This window comes from Corvus hawaiiensis, chromosome 4 (assembly GCF_020740725.1).
Source record: "Corvus hawaiiensis isolate bCorHaw1 chromosome 4, bCorHaw1.pri.cur, whole genome shotgun sequence".
NCBI lineage: Eukaryota > Metazoa > Chordata > Aves > Passeriformes > Corvidae > Corvus > Corvus hawaiiensis.
Window position 1 is genome coordinate 73,567,001 of NC_063216.1, and position 21,861 is coordinate 73,588,861.

The window sequence follows — 21,861 nt, forward strand, 5'->3', positions numbered from 1 at the left end:
CCCTCTGTAACCCTGGCACTGATGCAGCTCCTGTGGAGAGCATGGGCCCAAGTGAATGATTTCCAGTGAGTTAAGAGATCCCTCTGCTGACTTTGCTGAGCTCTGGCTCACAGCCTAGCTGGTGCTTTCCATGGGATTTTTGTGAGAACTTGGTGTATTCTGTCTGGTTCACAGCACAGGATTCATGGAGGGACTTCCCTGTGTGGCATCACTGCTGAAGCTAGCTTGACTGCAGAGGGAGCTGTGGCCAAAGAGAAGAGCTACACGTATCACATTCCCAGTTTCAAGACTGAATTTCTCTTCCTATAGCTAAGAAAGAAAAGGAAGTTTAGCTTTGTTTTTAAAAATTTATGTACCTCTGCCTATGGATTTAGGCTTAAAATTCCCTCTTTCAGAAGAAAAAACCCATCAAAGACCTCAGAGATCATCTAAACTCAGCAGTTGTCCCACTTGATGAGAGACTTAACATCCTCACTCCTCCCTACACCTTGTTTGGTAGCTGCCATCTGGGGCAGGCTGTGCTTGCTCTGCTGGGCAGAACATAGTTGGATGAAGCTGGAATCTCCCAGCATGGATGTGTGTGGTGCTGCTAGATACCTCCTCTGTAGCAATAACTGAGAAATAAACTTCTAGATCCATTAGGCAGAGCTTCAGAGACAGTGAAATGCAGAAGCTGTTGACATACTTGGTTTGCTGTGTGTTTTTGTGAAGCAGCACTTACCTTTTAGAAAAGTTGCTTGAATTGAATCAAATTAAAAGCAAAATATTTGAAGTTATTTTGGTAATAATGTGTTTTAGTTTAGCCCTGGATTAGTGGGATATGTTTCTTATAGTTTGGTTTGCTGTAGATGTTCAGGTTCACGTTGGAGGTACATGTGTGCTCCTAAATTGATATTACATCTAAAACTTTCTGTCCAACTAACTTAATGTTCCTGCAGTTTAGGTTAACCATGTTAGCCATCCTTGGACTATTTTTTCTTTATAGCAGTATCCCAAGTTTAAAAAAGGAGCATGTAAAAATTAGACACCTTGCTGATTATTCGGCCATCTGCAGTTGCATGAAGCCCCAGTGTTTCAGACACTCATTTTTTTGCCTTGACATTTCACATGTGTTGAAAACAAAGGGTTCCTGGAGCTTGGTAAAAGACAAAAAACACGGAGAAGATCTTTTGGTTAGAATTTATGTGCTATTTTCCAGACGAACAGCTCAGAAATGTCAGATTTAGTCTTGACTCCTGACCTTGCTGACAGCGTTTGCACACTCAGCGCTTTGATGTGAAGACACGTGGAGAGGCGCCAAAGGAAGGATTTTGAATCCTGGCTTTGGCTTCTAGTACTGTAGATCAAAGTCTTACTTTATGCAAGAGAAATGGGGGGGGGAAAAGGAAGTTTAATTAACTTCATTACAGTTTTTTCAGAGTAGATTTGACTCTATAAGCGGATCTGGGATGCGGGAGATCCTTTTCCAGCAGTCATTTGTAATCAAAGTGGCAGTGAGTGATGCCCAATGTCCTCACACAGCTGTCACCTCGCCAGCTTAGAGTGCTACTACAGTGATGTGAAGAACATGATCCAAGAGCAGCTGGAGAAAGAAGTAATTGAATTTGGACATGCAAAATATAAAACAGCTTCTGCTGCAGACCTTGTGCTAATCTTAAATCACTACCTTATCTTGTAACTCACAAGTAATTTTGGCCTTCTGCTGATAAGGCTTCTTGCTGCCTGCCTGTACTGGAGAAGCGCCCTTGCTCCACAGACAGCCCCTTCACATCCCTGGAAATCAGCCCAGGAGCTCTGCAAATTCCTCCTCCAGCTCTACTCATCACCATTCCCACCTCTGGGCTGCCAAAACCGATTTCATCCACGTTCTTTGCTATCTTTTCAGTGCAAATCAACCCAGGTAGGATGAGCTTGTGCCAGCAGGTATTTAGGTAGGAGAGCCTGTTATTCAATTCTTCTCTAACTGGATTTGCAAGAAGAGGACATGGTTTATAAAACACCCATCTGAGTGCCTTCTCTGCTCACCACATCAATGCAATGAGCCTTTTGGCTTATACCAAGCAGGGTTTTGTGCACTGGAGCTTGTAGTTTTTAATTTAATTTAGTGTCTGTACTTTTCTGTTTGAGACTTCGAAGAGACAGTGAATAAGTTAATGGGTGTTTTTATGGCCAAACAGATTGGCTCGTACCAGGAATAAGTAGAAAACACTGCATTCAAAGATGGTGTTTTCTGGGTTTGTTGTTGTTTTGTGGGGTTTTTAAATGCAGGCTGTTTGGAAGAAATGGGCAAAGGCAGTGCAAGGAAAAAGAATCAATCTTTAAAGTGACCTCTAAAGACCAGGATGGAAAACCTGTGCCTGAGCATCAGCTTCTGAGCCAGATTCATGTGCTTTTTGCCCCCTGTGTAAGGAACTTGCCCCAAATTCTGCATTACAAAAGCATTTCATGCTAATACAAAATAGGTGCAGCAAGGCTGAACAGCTGATGGACTTCAAAGAAAACCTGACCTACAAAATCAGATTGCTACAGCTAATTTAGGTAATCAAAGATTATGATGAGTTGTGCATTACTTATTTTTTCTAGTGTCTCTCTTGATATACTTTTAGGCTGATACTCTATTAATGTAAGGTTATTAATAATATAGTTAGGTAAAATCATATTAATATAAAATTCCATGTGTGATTATGTGTTTAGGATTTTTAATATCCTTTTTCTGTGCAAAATCAACCAGTGAATCAGTTTCAGTATGAGCTTACATGGGAAGTCATTGGTATAGCTGATGGAGAACATGGATTTCATTTTTGAAGTAAAGATTAAACTGTAACAAAACCAACATCAGTGGCTGCACTGGATTATTTCTGTGGTTCAAAAATTCTGTTGTGGCTTGTGTGGCTGAATAACCACAGCAAACCCTGAGAGGCCTGTGCTGGGTCTGAGGAAAACATCGGGATGCTGCAGCTGAGAGTCACCCAAAAATTCCAATAACTGCTGGGCCTGCAGGATGTTTGGGCCAAACCCATTTTGGAGACAGCTCCGGGCAAACCAGCTGCTGTGACCGTCCTGATCCCAGCTTCCCTTTTGTTCGAGCCAAGTATTCAGGAATCAGGGTAGTAGTGCAATCTCTGGCACAAGAAAGGAATCTCAAAAAATAGTGAGGCACATAACTTCCAATACATCCATCTCTCCCCCCTCCTTGTTTACTGCTAGAGCTTAAGCAAAGTGACTGGTTTGGTTTCTTTACCCTATTTTTGCATACAAGCATTGCTCTCACTCCCACAGAGATACATGTCTTACATATCCCAGTCCTGGGGACATTGATGAAAATAAAGCATTAACCCTCCTTTGACAATTTTGTTTCTGCAGAATCTCCTTTCCTTGGGCCCAAAAGACAGGAACTGGAAAAGGTGTGAAGCTTTCAACATGCTGGCTGAAGACTGATACCAACGTGGAATTTCATGGTGGTTTTGTGGACGCCAGGTGAGAAACTCCTGTGAAGTCTGAATGAGCAAAGTCTGTAAAAGCTGAAATTACAGACCACAAACCAGTCCTTTTGTGGGCAAAGAAAGATGTTGAGGAAGCAACTCATCCTCTTCTGCAGAGAAATAGCATGCAGACCCAGGGAGTGTTTTATTCTGTACTCTCTTTATTCTGAAGGAGGAATGCCACGAGATGTTGCCAAGCAATGTCACAGTTACTGATTTTGTCCCCTAGCAGTGACACCCCACTCAGCAATTGGTACCAAATGCTACAGGCCAAGTTGCACCAATAAAAGCACCAGTAAGAGATGAGGGCTGAAGAATGCTGAGGTGAATCTGTCCAGTTGCTTCAAATGATTTATTTCTCTTCCAGCCCCTCTGCAAGCAAACAAGAGGCATCGACAAGACCACTGGGACACATGAGATGCTTAGTGGCACTTTGATTGAATCACTGAGGTTAGAGGGGTTTTAGGCACTTTAAAAAAATCCTGTGATCCTACTGGGCATGAGCTAGGGGCAGGTCCAGGAAAAGCTGGTTAAATGCCCCAGGCATCCCTACACAGATGTGCTTTCAGAAAAATGCCTGTATGGAGGCAGCATTTCTCAGAAGCCACCTCTTAGAAGAAGATCTCATCCTGCTTGGTCTGAGACAGCTACTGTTCCTTTTTAAAATGCCAGAAAAAGGGTAAAAGCTTCTACATATAATCACTCAGCTCTTTAGAACCACTCACAAAATGGTGCCAGGTTCATTAAAATGTTTTTCCAAGTGGAAGCTGGAGGTCTGTAGCCACAAGAGCACTGTAGTGTGGATGGTGCTGGGAGATAGGAGCTCAGAGTTTGCAGCATAAACACAGCTGGCTTGCAGTGCCAAAGCCATGGAAGGGTTTTGTAACAGGTAAACCAAGGAAAAACTCAGGGCACCTGTTTGACATCTGTTCCTAAGGCTTCAGAGTGAGTAATTTTGAAGCCAATGGAGAATGCTCTCTGCCTACAACCCTCTCACACCCCTTTTTGTCCAAGAGCTGAAGAACCTGACAGGTTGGCATGAACCCATCACAGTAAATTTCGTAAGTGCTTATGGAATCTACAGTCATTCCCATTCATGATGTTTTGTCACTTAAAAGTCTGGTGAGGTCACTCTTGTGTTGTTAGTTGGAAAGAACAGGCATGAGTGTGCATTTCACATGGAGCCTTTTTCAGTCAAATTGAAAAAAAAAAAACCCCAAAGTTCAATATCCATGCAGTGGCCCGGTGGACACCTGGCAGATGTCTTTTCCATCAAAAACTGACTCCCCTACTGATTCATCCCTAAAACCTCAGTCTTCTTGGCAGTCCAATATAAATGTGTGTTTCAGACACAGAAATCCATCCTTACGTTGTGAAAAAAATCAACTCCAGGTCACTTAAGACTATTGAGAAATTTTGGTTGCTCCTCTCCTCTTGGTAAAAGCGTTTCTCCACCAATCTTTGGACCCTTTTTCTCCTGGAAACATGAACCATGGAGAAAAGAAGTTAAACATGTGGTAGGTGTCTCCCAAACACTTATCTGACAGAAGTTGTGGTAGGGATAAATTACCCGATAAAATATGAACAGACCCTCTAGGGATCTTGACATTCTAAATTTTTACAGCTTTGTTCAAAAGCCATTTCTCCACGATTAAATAAAAAAGTGGAAGTCCATTAAAACACAGTCTGTAGGCACCTGACAAAATACAGAGCTGCTTGGCTTTGCTGGGAGCTCATAAGGGCACAGAACCAAAGAGGGGGACAAAAGCACCACGGGAAGCAGCCGGAGTGCTGAGGTGCTCAGAAACTGCTGGCTCACACTTACCTTTAGCATCCCATCTCGCTCCCACTTGAAGAGGCCACAGTTACTGAAAGATGAAGATGGCAGGTAAGGACCACTGTGGTGTGTTTGCTGCACAGTGTGAGGGGATCCTAAAGCAGCCCCACACCCAGCCCATGCTCCTTGGCACAAGGGCTAACATTCCCCTTTTAGGGCATGGTTATGTGACTCACAACAAGTGACTTGTGAAGGGACAATACTAAAGTCCCAGTTACTGTTTCATGAGGCTCATTTCTTACCTGCAGGGCTTTTTTGGGAGCCTGTCAAGGGAAATAGCTCTACTTCCACAAGGACATTTGAAAAATCTCTTGATGGCATCATGCCAGAGGTAGTCGTGGTTATCCTGCACACAGGTCTCCAGAGGCTTGAAATAGGTGTAATTACACTGTCAGGGAGGAGAGAGAGAGAGCATGTAAGACCTGTTCTGAGGGCTGGCAACAGCTGAATGTTCAGAGGAAAGCATCCCTGTCCTCTCCCATTCTGAGGAGCCCAGCGGTTGGATCACAGCCCTAGACTTTGCCGCTGCTCCTTCTAGTGCCATCCTCCCCTTGCCACCACCCTGTGGTCCTGCTCCCACCACTTCACAAGGCACAAGTGTACCCCTGTGCAATCCCAAAACAGGTAGGGAAGGCAGCAAGAGGGAAAGTTCAGCAGGGGCTGAAACTTTGAAAGTAGGAGGTAATGCTTCCCTTCCTCTCAGTACATTTGGGACAGTCATAAAGCTCCACCCATCTTCCTGATGGCAAAGTCCCTGGAAATGTAGATAGAGGATTCCCACCCAGGGCTAATGTTTTCAAGGACTTTGCTTATTTTGTCACAAAATATGACGAACTAAGAGTCCTGGTACAAAGCACTTCATGGAAAAAACTGAGAAATTCAGGACAGCAATACCCACGGAACCACTGGCACAAGCACTGAGTTGAGATGTACAGCACAGCACTAAAGCCTGCCTTGCCATGTCTCAGTCACTCTGTGCACAGGCTGCTCTCAGCAACAGGCATCAGGGACAAAACTGTCTCCATCAATCCCTGCACTGGACCACAGCCAAGAGAGTGACAGACGGGAGTCTGCAGGATAGTCCAGCACCATTTTGTAGAATCCATGTTCCACTCCCCTGCTGTTACCTTGGCTCCCCTTCACTCACCGTTTTACATGTCACAACTCGGCATTTCACTGCTTTAATGTTCCTCATCTTCTCTTCCAGTTCTTCCTTTTTCACCAGTGGCTGAAAGTATTGCTCCTGCAGTTCAGCCTCAGCCTGTGGGGCACACAAAAGGGGTTGTGAGGACACAAAGAGGGGAGAAGCCACTCCATAAATGGCCTTAGGGTAAATTACCAGGCCTGTTTGAAGCAGACTCCAGTCTGGGAGCAGAGAAAGACCACATCTCTCTTGCTTCAAACAATCCGTATTGTACACGTGCTGCAGTTCACTAGCACTGAAACGAGCCACCTTTGAGATGTTTGAGTGGGAAGGTTTAACAACAGCAGAAAGTACTGAAATAAGCACATAACCCACAAGGACAGTGCAGAGGGAAGTCAGATAGGCAGATGTAATGTAATTAAAGTAATTAATGGAGTAGGTTCTTAGCCAAAATATTACTCCCCAGAAGATCTTAAAACAATTATGACTTCATGCCAATAAGCGTCCAAGACGAGCCCTATGCCATTGGAGGGTGCTGTAACCCTGGGAATGTGCTTAGCAGAGACCTCAGTGTCAGAAATTCAACCTCTCAGCTCTTCAGGGCACCTGCTGGCATTCACAGCTGACATGAGTCACAGATGAAGGTGGAAGCTGGCTTTATGTGGCCAAGTAATGAGGGACAAAATAAGCACGCATCTCATTTGATTTTAAGGCAGAGGGATTTCTTTGATTATCCACCAATCGAGGAAACGTCACTGATTCTTCCAAACACAACAGAAAAATCTGATGGCAGCTGGCAACTTGACCTTATCATGGCTATGGCAACAGTGCTGACTTGCAGGCATTGTGCCCTGTGTGCCCAGAGACACCCAGCCCTACTCCTTGGGGCAATCTGGAGCCCATGACATGTTTGGGTGCCTGCTTCTTGCTGAAATAATGAGGAGTCCAGTCAGCTCCCTAGTTCTAAGCCCTCAGTCACAGCTGGATGGAGGCCATACCTCTTTCAGGACATCTGTGTGCTTGGACTTGGCCTTCAGAATTTTCTGGAACTCTTCTGACTCCAGATAGGCCAGCTGCTGGCGCTGCTTCTTTTGGGCAGGTTCCAGTTCATCCATTTCTAGGGAGACAAAAAGGCTCAGTCCTACAAAACAAGGCTGTGATGCCTAAACTTAATCACTGCAGGAGATTTTGGAAGTCTCAGGTCTCTCAGGCAGATGTTCAGGTCAAACAGCAGCCTTTCATAGTTAGGGAACATGAAAACAAGCTCAAATATGGCTTCAGAAAAAATGTTTTTTTAAAATAACATTGCATCTTCTCTCAAAGTACTGTACTACGAATTTTCACATTACTCCCAGGAGTGCAAGCAGTGTTCCATCACTGACTGATGAAGAAACTTTAAAGGGAATTAAACAATTCATCCAAGATCACACAGTAAATCACCAGCAGGCAAACTCAAGTTCCCACAAAAAATTCAGATACCTTCCCTGGTGGGATTAGTTCTTGGTTTCCCTTGGTGAAGTCAGCCATGCACTGCAGATGCTCAAGTTCCAGAAGAAAGGGAACAGAGATGAGCACAGGGAGCTATCAGAGATTACATCTCACACGTTCTGCACAGGGTTAGAGATTTTTTTAGTCTTTCCAGCAAACCCTTGAAGTCCCAAACAGACCTAATTTGGCCTCGCTTTAGCACAGCAATTAAGTCCTTAACCCAGCAACTACTGCTCTGTTCAGTAGGACAGAAGCACATTTTTTCTATTCTAGAAGCTAACAGTACATACCATTGTCTGCTTCTGCACCTTGTGGCTGAGCAACATTTTTCTCAACTCTTTCAACTATTTCTAGGACATCCTCGACATCAGTCCGTTTCCTCTTGACACTGTTCGGGTCTGTTTTAGGAAGAATCTGGCCTTTTGCTCGTAGTCGCTGTATTGCAGCCAGCTAGAAAACAGGAAAGAACAGGGGAAATGTTGGTGACCTGTCTGGCTCCCATGCTCCTGCTTCCAGAAGTAGCAGAGGAAGGCTGTCAACTGGAAGAGAGAACATCCACTGGCCTGAGCATGGAGAGAAGCCCAGCTAAATTCCCAGCTCTGCCATACATCTAATTCACCACATCACCCAACCTCTTGTGACTTCCCAAATCATAAAATCATTCCTCCATGGGTGTTACCAGGCCTGGTATCTCTGCAGCTGTGCTTTATCTGTTTTTCAGAGAAATCAAATCACTTGAGATTTCCACATAAATTGCTAATAATTTGCAATGAATAGAAAATTGCTTACAACTATTCCTTCTTATACTCCCAGAACGCTAACGCTTCCTCATTCTAGCTGGAAGAGAAAAGTTTCTTTGACAAACAAATGAACATATTTTTGCCAAAAAAAGATGCATTCTGTTTTGCCTAGAAAACAAAATTATCCAGACTCATGACACAACACAGTTAAACCAGTTACTTACCTATCCATCAAACAGAAAACATCTGCAATACACTGCACTAGCAATGCCAAAGAACAGCAGAATTTAGCATTCTAGGGGTTTTCAGCACAAATCCCTTACCTCAAGGGATTGACTAAAGGCATGGACTTTGGCACTAACACAGGTTTCCTATGTGCTGGAATATAGGCCAGTGTGATCCCACAAATCACAGACTTCACTAACACCAGAACTGAGCTGGGCCATATCTGACCAAATACTCCTCTTCTACCAAACCAAATTTCCCTTAACCTCTCTTTAATACTTGAAAGATCCAAAGAGCTGGTACCTTTTTGGCTTCTGCCAAGCTGTCTAGCTTTGGCCTCGGAGGTGGAGACTTGTCAAAGAAGAGGATATCTTCTCCTTCTGAGAAGCCTGTACCTAGCTTGGGCCTTTGAGGAGTTGACATTTTTGCAGCTTTGGGAAACTCTGCCCCAGGCACTGGGGAATGGAGGGAAGTCTGTCTGGAGGAGGATGGGAGAGCAGGAGTGCTGGCTGTACCTGTGCTCTGGAGAAACCTTGTAAGACAAGAATAATTCATTCAATTAGGGACACAAGTCAGAGAAAGAAAAGTTTAAGAAACAAATATGAGGGGATGCAGGCTATGATTTTTCACTATTTGGCCTTTAATTACTACAAGAAACATACAGCAATTTGGGCATTCAGGAAAGGAAAACAAGACTGGTAAGAAGTCACTGGGTTGCTGAAATCAAGAGTGACTTGAAGAAGTCACCAGAAGGAGTGACTTTGACCAATTGTTGTCAAAGCTAAAATCAGAGAGGCATCACACAAAGCTGGGAAGTAAGAAGTGAAAACACAGTTATCCTTAGGGCTACAATAACAGAACCCTTCCTGTGAAAGCCAGTGTGTCTTACCGCCTCTGAATCTCTTCAGATCTCTTTTTTCTGGCCTCCAGCAACTTCTGTTTCTGTTGCTTGAGCAATGCTGAAGCAGAGATAGACTGGAAATTGGCCCCTTGCTTCTTTTCAGTATCTGGGAAAAAAGAACAAACCAAAATAAAAAGCCACTTTTTTCAGAAGGAGGTAGAGTGAGTGGGTCTTCCTTTAGGCAAAAGGACAATACCTGTTTTGGTCCAGTGTTTGTAGAGGTTTCGTGCTCCAAAAGTTGGCTGTGCCAGCAGTTCCCTGAATTCTTCAGAACACTGCATGGGTCTCTTTGCTGCACCTGAGTGGAAGAGGCAGAAATACAACATGTTTGGAGTGAGGAAGAGAAGCAGACCTGGCTTTAGAGATGTAGAATTTTCTAAGTTGGAAGAAACAGTTGCAGGTCACCTGAGCATTCTCAAAGCAAGACCAACCTTTACATTATATTTGGTTGCCCAAGGTCTTGTCCTTTGTCACAGACATTTCTACCCCTTCAGAAACTTCATCACTCAGTTCCTCATCAGCCTTGGCTGTCTGTGTTACTCCCACCATTCCCATTTTTAGGATGCTTTACAGTCCTGAAGCCTCCACACTTCATCCCTGGAGAATTAAGAGCAGCTAAAAGCTGCTATGGACATATACTATGTTGTCTGAAATGGAGGCAACTGATGGAACTGGAAGATGTAAGTAAGACACTTAAGTGGCATTTAGAACACAGTTTGAATAATCTGTCACCTGCTCTCCAAGGAGCACAAAGGTGTAATATTAAGTGCTTTACAGAAATAAAACAGAGGCAAAGAAGACTAGTGACATCCCAGGGACTACAAAAGGAACATGCTTGGACACAAAAGAAAAGCACTAGAAACAGGGTGGGTTCTCAGGAGGTCCCCTGCATTGCAGACCTGACTGATTTATACTTAGTATTCCTTAGCAGCTTTCAAGGTTGACAGAACTAATTTATTTTAATCAAATAAAATAAGTATTCTGGTTCCAAGTTCTTAAAACCTCCAATTCCCATTAATCTGGCAAAGATCTTCTGTCACTGTCCAAATACAGAACAGGAGACTTAATTTAGGGGCACTGATGAAAAAAAAGATGCATGGAGCTACACAGTTGCTTAGTTACATTTGCCTTGAAACTGTGATCTCAAGAGGGAAGAGGAGTTTTGACCAACTGAGAAAGCTGCCTGCAAATGACCACTTCTGCAGCAAAGTGACTGCCAGGTTCATTCAGTGAGTAGAAGGCCCTGGGACACCTCTAGACATCGAGCTGGAAACATCTAAAGAGTGAAGAGACTACTTGGGTAATTGGGTACCAATTTTCTGCCTGGTTTCCTGGACAATTGCATCAGTTCCTCTCACGACCAGGTTGGAGAGAGTGGTTTGAATCTTCCTTTTCGGCACAGCAGCTGCTGCACTAGAAAGAGGAAACAAATCCAGAATATCAGAGTATTCCCATGCTTGGAGCAAGGAGAGGAAGCCTTTATACCAGCCCAGTGCTACAACAAAACTCCAGCCACCCCAAAGGGCCATCTGTCTGCTTTTGGGAAGGATGAGAATCTAAACCTAAATTCCAGCATAATGTTTAGGATCTCCCATTTCTCGCTTTGTTGAGATATGTATTTCCTATGCATTAAAGGAAAACTAAACATAGATTATAACTTTGTTCACAGGTAGTTCCAGGATTGGAATTGCTTCATTACTGGGGAGTCACACCACGTATCAATCAGAGGGCACTGGTAAAGGAATAAAAGCTGTGTCCAAGCACAGCTGGATCCAGCTGTGACTCATCTTTGCACAGCAGTCTTCATGGGATTTGGATAAAGGACCTATGAGATGCATACTGATCTTGGTCACTCCTGTTTCCTCATTAACCCATAGTGACACTATTATTTCAGCCAAGGAAGACATGAGGAAATACAGAATACACTGATTCTGGGATTAAATGCAGTGAGCCATAACAAAATACAGTTACAGTCTTGGAGACTTGAATGCTTGGGATCTCATGATCTCAAAGTTTATTAATCTACTGAAACACAAAGCTCCCTGGCTTCACACCACAGTAATATGGTAGAGGTAAAAACACTCCTTACCACATCTTACTACCAACTTAAAATTTTCCTATCAAACAGCAGCTGTTACCCCATGTGGACAGTAGGATCATGCCAAAGGTGGGGCATTTATTTCTACTTGGTGAATGTAGTCAAGGCAAAGGGTTCTCTAACTGAATAGACTCCCTTAGATACAGCTTCAGGCTCCCTTGCACACATAAGGGAAATTCTGTTCAAAAGCAAGGGAAATAAATGGTTTATCTTACACTGAGGCTGCATATGCTGCTGAAGAGACTCCTCCATAGTAAAACCCGTCCTGACACAGCCTCTCCTTCAAAGTGGGATTTTTCCGACCGAATTTTTTAGGAATGCGGCCACCAGAAAAGGTGGACTGCAGCTCTGCCCGCTTCGAGCTGAGCTTCTTGTACTGGGATTGTATGTGATACTGACAATATTCACAGTCATTCTGAAAAGAAATGGGAGAAGCCTGTTACAGACCACCAGCAATTACAATTTACTTCATTCCTCTCACCCACATGCATCCTTCTACAGCTAAACTGAAGTAACATCTCTACTGTGGTACTCCAGCATTTGGCCAACTAAGCAAAAATATGCCCACACTTGAGCAATCAAAAAAAAAAGCTAAAACTGCCTATACTAATCACTGGAAACAACCTTGTGCATCCAAGAATTTTAAGGCTATTCCTTGAAGTCATCTCATATCCCACCCAGGACCTCTTGCCCACATTCTGTATTCTTGACTGTACTCAATTTTATGTACTGTATGCAGAGCCTCCTCCTGGACTGGGTCTGCAAGCACAGCCTTGACTGGCTACAGGTACCTTCTGTATTTGTCTTCCTCCCACTTGACACACTTTCAGCTCCTCGCCAGTTCTTCATTCCTTCATTTTTTCTCCTCCTTCTAAGTGATACCCTACTAACTACAACCCTTCTGACTGAGACAGGGTTCCTTTCAGGTATGACAGCATCACCATAGCCATGAAGTAACGTAATCCACGAGTCCTTTAAACTAGTACAAGTTAGTAATGTCCTAAAAGAAGGATCCCGACACCTTTTGCTCTCATCTTCAGTGCCCCACATTCAGGAACAAGTATTCTAAACAGCTTGCAGGCACACTAGACCAGGGAGCTCATTGGGTTAAAACCATTCCAAAAAACAGCCATTCCCCCCCAAAAAATCTCCTGGTTTTTTTCTCTGGATGAGTTCTCTAGTGCAGTGCATGGAAGCTTGCACTGGAGCAAAGGAGAGCGAAAGGGTGTGGCAATCATGGGTCAAGGCCATCTCCTTTCACTGCAGCACCAGCCTTGGATTTAGGGAAATCCCCTGTTGCTGCACAGTGACAGCACAGAAACAGCTCCTCTGGGTTTCATTTCTCACTTTCTCCACCCACTTTAGTTTAGTTGCAAGTCAAGACCCAGAAACAAAAGTCAGAGTATCAGTACAAAATCAGCAGCCAGATTTTCACCAACAGTTTAGGAACGCCCTGACTACTGAGATACAAACCAGATTCACAATCTGTGCACAAGGATCACCATTCTTCTTCCTGGCTTTGCAGGTGCCCATATCCAGAGCTTCTCCCATGAGGAGGATCTTCTGGGGATGGTCAACAGACAAACACACCTAGACAGAAATCAGAACACACCTTAAGGCCTGGATGGGCCTCTTTCTAGATGTCACTGGTATGTCTGATCTGATTCAGTACCTCTGGTACTAACAGCATAGTCTTAAAATGCAGGCCTAGCTTAAGAAAGCCACATGTCCTATTCAGATTGAGAAATGGCTCAGTTAAAAAGAAAAAAGTGAATTTATTTCTCACAAAGAGATGAAAGACATTTGAGTTCTATGCTCAGAGCCTCAGGAAACCAAAAAACACCTAAGGCAGATCTAATTCTGCTGTAAATGGTCCTGTACAGCTGCTTGGCTCTGATGCCATCATGACCTCCACATCCAGCAGGGGATGGGAGGAAGAGCTGTAACAGGACTCTCTGTCCCTCTCCAAATGTCTTGGTGCAGTCAAAACTGAGTCCTGTGCAAGAAGAGCATCTGCTTCACACAACCAAATACACCAGGAACCATGTCTATAGCCAAGGGACAATTTCAGAAGTCAGTTTTAATGTAGTAATAAATGTGAACATTTTAGCTAAGAAGAGCCATTCTTGACAGTTAAATTCAGCCCTCCTATTAAATGTGGTTTGCCTTTCTGCTCACCAACGGGACTATCCACTGCTTATTCATGCTAATTTAAGCAATTACATAGCTTAAAAGACAATTAATGAGATCCTTAATTTTTCTATTTGGAGAATTTAAAATGCAGAACACTACACGATCAGCTACTAGCCTGAAACTCCCCTTGAAAGAAGTAACTGGAAACAGGTTCCATTCCAGTGCAATTAAAAATATATTAATTTATTAGCAAAATGAAGGTGTCTTAAATGTTTTGATGCAGAGAAGTAATTCATCATGTTCTGCATTTATAAATAATTAAACAAGTGAACTACTATGTATCAACCAACATATATTTACATAATACATTATTTGTTTAATAAATCAAATATTGCTGCTTCTCAGTTGTGATTTTTGAAGCAGAAGCATTTTGCAATTGTATCTCATGCTTGAATTAGAAGGGAGAAATGAGCTTCTCCACATTTTTCAGCTTTGAAAGACCTCTAGCCTGAAATAGGGGTTGCACTGAAGTAGCTGAATAAACTGAAATGAAAATACACTTCCTGTATTTGTGGAGGAGCCAAGTGCTACCTGGAGCAGGTTAAACATTGGAATAAACTCTGTGTTTAAATGCTTAATAGGACTTCTTGAAATTCAGTTTTCCAGGAGGCCAGGAGCAAATACACACCATGCAACTACCTGAATGCAATTCAAACTGTTGGGCAGACTGCTGCAATTTCAACCTTAAGATGTGTTATAAAGCTAAATCTCAGCTAAACAAGGAAAGGTTCGGCTATAGGTTTTTATCTACAGCTGAATGAAAAATCCTCTCACCTCGTCTGAGCCTTCTTTAGGTTTCATAGGGTTGGCATTGAGCAGGCCAATGACTGTGCCTTGGTCGGTCTTCCAGTGCTCCTTGTGGACTTCACCAAACAGGAAAAGAGAGACGCACTCATTGAGGTCCCGCAGGTCGTTCAGCCGCCAGATGCTGAAGGTCCTGCCCTGGAACAGACATTCCCTTTCCTTTCAGCTTTGCTGCAGTGACACTGACCGCATCCTCTCTGGTTGTTTCTTTCGAGGAACTATTCTGATTTCACCCTCTTCAAGGTATATTGATTTAGAAAAACACACTTTGTAACCTCAGTAGAGGTTAGATACAGTATCTCCAGCCCATGCTGCCGGTCCTGGGGTTCTTAAAGGCCAAAACAGCACAACAGTACTGCTACCACCAAACTTTCTGGCATTAAAGCTGGGCAGCACACTTGCTTGTTGAATAGAAGTTTTCACCCCACTGAACGCACAAAACCACAGCACATCCAGATCTGTTTCATCAATGACTTTCTATAGGACACGTACAATACTAGATGAAACCAGACAAGCCAAGATCTTTAATAAAGAAGTTTTTCATTAACTACATGGAGCTGGCTGATTAAGTTGAAGACCTAGGAAAGTTTCTCAGGCAAGACCAGTAGCAATTCACTCGAACTGAGCAAGGGATACAATGAAGTTACTTACATTATTTGCGCTCTGAGGAGTGACCTTCTTCACTATGACTCCAAATGTTACCCAGTCTATTTCCTCCAGATTTTCAGTAGCAAGTTTGTTCTTCAGCTGAGACAGTCGGATGAGCTTCCTGTTAGCCATTTTCCTGTCCATTTCGGCTGAAGACACCCGGGGTTTTCTAGATCCAGTGAAAGCAGGTAAAAGAGAACACATCCATAGACACAAATGGACAATCAAAACCAACCAGCACTTTCGTGGGGACACTGCATCTTGCTGCAAAACACCTCTGTGCCTTACTTCACCCTGAGGTCACTTGAAACAAAACCCCCCATATGAGAAAGCTACTGATGACACTGGTTTTTGTCCAAAGAGCTGCACTGCAACTCAGCTCCAAGCCTGCATTAACTCTGCTCATTTCAGACTAACCAAGAATGGCTGACTGAGCTGGGAATACAGTACAGGTTCTGGTGAGGACACTGTGAGGATTCAGAGTCCTCTTGTGGCCACACTGAGTATAGGGATGGTGAGTGGCTCCTGAGGCTTCTGTGTGGAGCAAAAACTGTCTCAACTGGAGCTCAGCTGGACTTTGCACATAGCTACTGCTTCCCTGCTCCACCACTGAGGATATCCCAGAGAAGGCAGCGCTAATAAAATTAGAGCTTTTGTTAGAAAAGAGCAGAGGTGAAAACAGAAACATGGTGCTAAGCCAAAAGTCAATGTTACCTAATTACTGATCAACCAGCCATTGCTGTGGCTTTGTGTTACATCCCCTGATGACAAGTGACTAATCTGACATGGTCAAACCACACATATACATTGTGTTTTCTCTGCCATTACTGGAGGGGTTGTCCCCAGACAGAGTTCAGAGTTGGGCTGCTGACCTTAATCTCAGTCCTGAGAAGGCTTCCACAGACACTGGCTGAGTGGTTACACTGGAGCATGCAGGCACAAGGGAAATCTTCTCTCTGGTCACCTTACTGGGTGTGTTCCCTACAGCAGACTGGAGAGGCTGGAATGCCAGACTGAGGATTTGCCGTGGAGGAGGAATCTTGTTCTCTTTAGCAGAAAAAGAAAAGGGTATAGTTCCCATTACAAAGAATACAATAATTAATAAGATCTCTGCCACTGTGATCAGACCACTCCTGGTGTACTGAGTAGTATAACACTGTCCTGGATGTGTCCACACCACTGCTGGGAACTATAAGCTTTTGACAGAAGCTTGGTGTGTTTCAGTGAAAGGCAGACTGAAAATGGTACCTGCTGAGGATGCTTTTGATTTCTGCATTCCTTGCTTGGCTGGCAGTAAAGGATTGCCCAGCTGGGCTGAGAAGCTTGGTGACTCTTGCAGCTTTTGAACTTTCCTTTCCTTTAAGAGTGGACAGAGAGATTTACCTGGCCAAGGAAACAAAAAACTGTGAGACCTCGGGATCCGGACTCAGACTAAGTACTGCTCCAAACTATGTAATTCCTCAATAACAAGTCTAAGTCAGTGCCCCACATGGAAACCCTTCAGCCAAGTTGTCAGCTGGAATGCAACAGCTGAAAACGCCCCAAAGACTCTTCCCCATGACAATTTAAAACTTCAGATGTCACTGCAACATCACAGCTGTGGAAAGTAGAAACATCCCTCTGCTTTGCAATTTTTCCATAAAGTTTCATTACTACATCCAACATGCTCGAGCAACAAACACAGCTGCATATACTGGGTGTACCAACATCTGCCAGTAAGAAGGGACACTCCAGAAGAGTCTGGAGCACTTAGTCATGAAAGCTGTCCAGTGTAAAATTAATCCATGATACAGAGACCCAAACTGATTTAATCTGTAGCTGTAAGAAACAACCTGCGTGGGAATGCACAGATCACCAGTCCTCCTTGCTACTTAGTGCCCACTTCAGGATTATTTTGTCCTGCCTATAAATTCATGTTGGTAAGCCAATAAATCATAAATCCATTTAATTAGTCTCATTACCAAGGGTTTTCTTCTCAGGGCCTGAACTGGATTGCTGCCCAAGAGCAGTCTTCTGCAACTGCTCCTGTAATGTCTTCATCTGTTCTTGCAATTTTCTCAGCTCAGCTAGGAATGAAAGGAGAAGAAAAAGGATAATAATGAAGACAGCAGGAAGCCATTGCAAATAGGGATTTATGAGATCCCTGGAAGTCTGGCAGTTTTACTGCATCATGGAAACTTAGAAAATGAAGACTTGAGTCGCAATGCAGATTTACTTGATTCTACACAGTGAAGGCAAAGTTTTCCATACAGCCTGGAGCTGGCTCCTCTCATAAAAATATTTTACTTAATTGTGGTATGTTCCTTCCCATGTTGAATAGAACTTTCCTACTCACCATAAGACAATTTAAATGGCTGTTGATTGCACTCCTTAGAATAAATAAGTGCTTCTGATATAATCAAATACACGGCCTGGACACAGGAATGCTGTGGCCAGCTCTGCTTCCACACTGAATGGTATGGCAGAACCTCCTGTCAATAAGCCCTGAGGGGGAAGGGACTGGTGTGCTGGTGAAAGATGCCAGGATGATATCTGATGCCCTAAACACTGAGCCAACATCACTCTTCATCAGACAATGCACAGGTACACAGGCAACCTTCCCCATCCTGCTCAGCACAGCTACGTTAGTCTCCCTGGCTTACTAAAGTTCTCTCTTTCTTTTGGTAAAACAAGTTTGGTGAGTTTGGCCACTGAGCATTGAAAACTGAACTTAGAAACTTTCACAATGCCTTTAGTATTTCCTCTCCAGACATCATCAAGAAGCAGCAGGCCCTACCTCCTGCCTGTTAGCTCTCTAGAGACAGATTATATCCAATAAAACAGATCAAACATGCTGTTACAGAAACCTTGCAATTCTTCATTGGTTTTTTCCTTCGCCTGACTGGGAGCTGAAGTGGGGACAGTTTTCTCTGCCTCCTCCTCTTCCAGCAGGTCATCTACATCTCCAAACAGCGTAGCCAGGTTCTCCTTCTGCTCATCAATCATGCTGTCCTCAGCATCAACCTCCTCAGTGTACGACGCATCATCTTCTGCATCAAAGAGCTCATCATATTCATCTGGTTCTCCCCCCTCATCCTCTGGAGCATCTTCCTCCTCAGGGGAATTCCTCTCCTCAGTTGCTTCATTTTCTTCCAGGAGGGAAGCCAACAAATCCAAGTCATCATCAGCTAAAGCAAAAATTAAACTCAGAGTTATTTCTGTCCAGTTAGAGGAAAGCTCCCAAGGAATAAAACATCCAAGACACCCTGATTCCAAGCTAATGACAACTGAAATCAGAGCAGCAAGTGGCATTTAAAAAAACCACTTCAGCTTTAGCTAAAGGCAGCTAGAGCAGATTCTGATGTGAGGTCAGATGGAAATGTGGTTGCTCTCAGGTTGTGACACAAGCTGGCAAGTCAGCAGAAAACCTGCCAGCTACTCAGCACTGGCTTTCCCTCCTTTTTCCTCCTGGCAGCTCCTTGAACAGCAGTTGGTGTTACACAGAAAAGCCTGGAGCCTGTTAAAGATGTAGCCAACAGAGACACCCATGTGGCTTTTGCCAATGGAAAGAGAAGAGGGAGATGCAAGGCAGGTAACAAAGTATATTCTCAGATATGGTTTGCTCATGAAAAAACACGGAGAACAAAGAAATAGGGACAAAGGGACAAATAATAGAGAAAAACAAGTACAGAGAGAGGAATGGAGCAGACATAACAAAACTGAAATTCTGAACAAACCAAGAAAGTGATTTAGCCCTTTCTACTGAGGAAAACACCAAACCAGGGAAGGCACAGAGCAGCTTCACAGGAAAGTGACGAGAAGGAAGACAAAAGGCAATCTCAAAGGACTCTGCAAATAAACTCAGTGGAATGTAAATTCTTTTGCTAAAAGCCTTACCAGGTTTTCTGAACACTTGAGCTTATTAACTAACATGCTGACAAGAAGACAAGCTTCCTACTGAAAGTAAGAGAATTTTCTCCCTTACCGTCCATGGTTTCACCAGAATGGCTCCTGCAAGAGCCCCTCAAGGCAAAATATCCTCTGCTGTGGGGAGAACAAAAGTGATACTGTTAAAGTACATATAAGTCGTCTAGAAATATAAATTGTGTTCAGGCTCCTTATTTGACAACTTGCAGTCCACCAGCTTGGTTTTGCTTACAGCTGCAGATGAGGACTCCACTAAATTTAAAACCTTCGCATATGTTTTCTACATCAAAAGTCTGACCCATGCTAAACTCGCTGCAGCATAAGGACACTACTTTTAGAAAAAAGCCCATTACAGACACAGAATTTAAGAAATGCCTACCATGTTCTCATGGAAATAACCATTTCCACCTCACCATCCTGCCCCATAATTACAATTTAACTAGTTACTAAAGTCTAACAGTTGTTACTCTCAAAAGCGTACGTTCTGCGTTTCTCACAGCTTCTCCATTTCATGGAGATGGCCCCGTGAAAAACAATCCGCACGGGCAGATATGAATGGCCCAGGGAAGCTTGGATAAGAAAGATGGGATATCCACTGAGGCCAAATGAGTCACAAACTCTAACTGTGCTTACACGTCTTCCTGCTGCAGAGACTTTTGTTTCGCCCATAAACTCCACTTTTGATAGTTCTCTCTTTCTCCAGAACATTCATTCTCAGCAAAACTGCAGAACACGCACGAGCAGGCACGGCCAGTGACCATCGCGGACCCCGCGCTTTTTCCCCTCAAGGTTCCTCTCTCCGTTCGCCGCCTCCGCCACCCAGTGGAACCCTGACCACCCCCGGGGCTCCCTCCCCCGCGGCTCCCCGACCCTTCGGCCCCGGCTCCATCCCCCGAGCCCGCTCCGTGTGTCCCGGTCCCCTCACGCACCCCGCTCACCGCCGCGCGCGCTTCCAGCTGCCCGCCAGAATTCGGGCCGGCCCCGCCCCCTCCGCGCATGCGCGCACGCGCCATCTTTCGTGCTGGCGGCAGTGGCGCTGCCCGGCGCCATCTTGGCTGTGGGCGGGCGGAGGGGAGGGTGCGGGTATCCGCCGAGGGGGCGGGCGATGGCGGGGTGTTGATTGATGAGGTTGGGATCACCCTTTCTGTGAAGAAATTCCTCCCAATATCCAACCTAAACCTTCTCTGGTGCAGCTGGAGCCCGTATCCTTTCGTCCTGTCGCTGGTTGTCTGGGAGCAGAGCCCGACCCCCACCTGGCTGCACCCTCCTGTCAGGGAGTTGTAGAGAGTGATAAGGTCCCCCCTGAGCTTCCTTTTCTCCAGGCTGAGCCCCCCCCAGCTGTTCCTCATCAGACTTGGGCTCCAGCCCCTTCACCAGCTCTGTTGCCCATCTCTGAACACGCTCCAGCACCTCAATGTCCTTCTTGAACTGAGGGGCCAGAACTGGACACAGGATTCAAGATGTGGCTGCACCAGTGCCCAGCACAGTGGGAAGAATCACATCCCTGGTCCTGCTGGACACATTATTCCTGATACAGGCTCTGGGTAAGCTCATTTAGCTTCAGAGTTGCCCGTGTCTGGGCGTAGTGGCCTCAGGGAGGGGTGCCGTCCCCATCTGGATAACCTAAATAATGTCAACGCTTGTGTTACACCAGCAAATTCAATCCCAGTTATTGTCACAGGCAGTGGACAGAATTTTGTAGTTTGGTTCAGTATTTCTTTGATACAACTATAAATACTTCTGTGAAAAATATTTCTGAGGATGTTCAAGCTCATTGCTGCACTGCAGTTACTAATGACAACAGAAAAATAATTGTCCCTGTAGCATGAACAGGTTTCAGTGTATTGTGGCTTTACTCTTTGGAGTTCCTTGCCCCTCCTGATTTGTACTATTAGACCTACTCTTATCTTTCTAGCAAGACCTACTTCACCTAATGCCCATGTTTTCCTCTCAGTATTCCTGTGCTAAGATGTCTTCTCTCTGAAACCTCCTCAAATTATTTATTTCGACTTGATGAATGTGTAAGTTATTCCTTCTTCGGCCTTTCACACTGATTTTCTGTGTTTTCATTAAGGTTAATACTTCTCAGATGAAATCAGCTCTATTATCATTCTGTTAGTTTGCTTCTGGCCTAGTAGAATTTCCATCAGATTTTGACCATTGCAGAATCCATAACTGTCACAAAGCTCCCATAATAAAATTGGATTCAGGGTAAAAAAAGCCCATAAATCCTAGTGTCACAAGGAAACAATTAAAAGCCAGTAAGAGATTGCATCTGCTGGGACTACCTGTAATTGATGAAGAAGGTTGCAACCAGGCTGATGAATACCTCTTCACAATAGTCAGCTCTTGTGTTACCTGAAATTATGGATGAAGCTATATACGAGCTGTAATT

At 44.2% G+C, this 21,861-nt stretch overlaps 1 protein-coding gene across 1 annotated transcript; it reads right to left on the bottom strand.

Annotated features, from left to right (window-relative positions):
* Positions 1-3,625: 3,625 nt before the first annotated feature.
* Positions 3,626-20,451, bottom strand: MCM10 (minichromosome maintenance 10 replication initiation factor). Its single transcript, XM_048301521.1, has 20 exons — positions 20,396-20,451; positions 19,525-19,583; positions 18,407-18,727; positions 17,522-17,626; positions 16,809-16,943; positions 16,433-16,607; positions 15,564-15,729; positions 14,883-15,050; positions 13,389-13,505; positions 12,131-12,330; positions 11,130-11,230; positions 10,014-10,115; positions 9,806-9,923; positions 9,220-9,448; positions 8,242-8,401; positions 7,462-7,580; positions 6,467-6,580; positions 5,562-5,707; positions 5,308-5,350; positions 3,626-4,959 (listed from the first exon to the last, which is right to left on the bottom strand). The coding sequence occupies exons 2-20, from the start codon at positions 19,529-19,531 to the stop codon at positions 4,876-4,878; spliced, it is 2,610 nt and encodes an 869-aa protein (XP_048157478.1). The 5' UTR covers positions 19,532-19,583; positions 20,396-20,451; the 3' UTR covers positions 3,626-4,875.
* Positions 20,452-21,861: the final 1,410 nt, after the last annotated feature.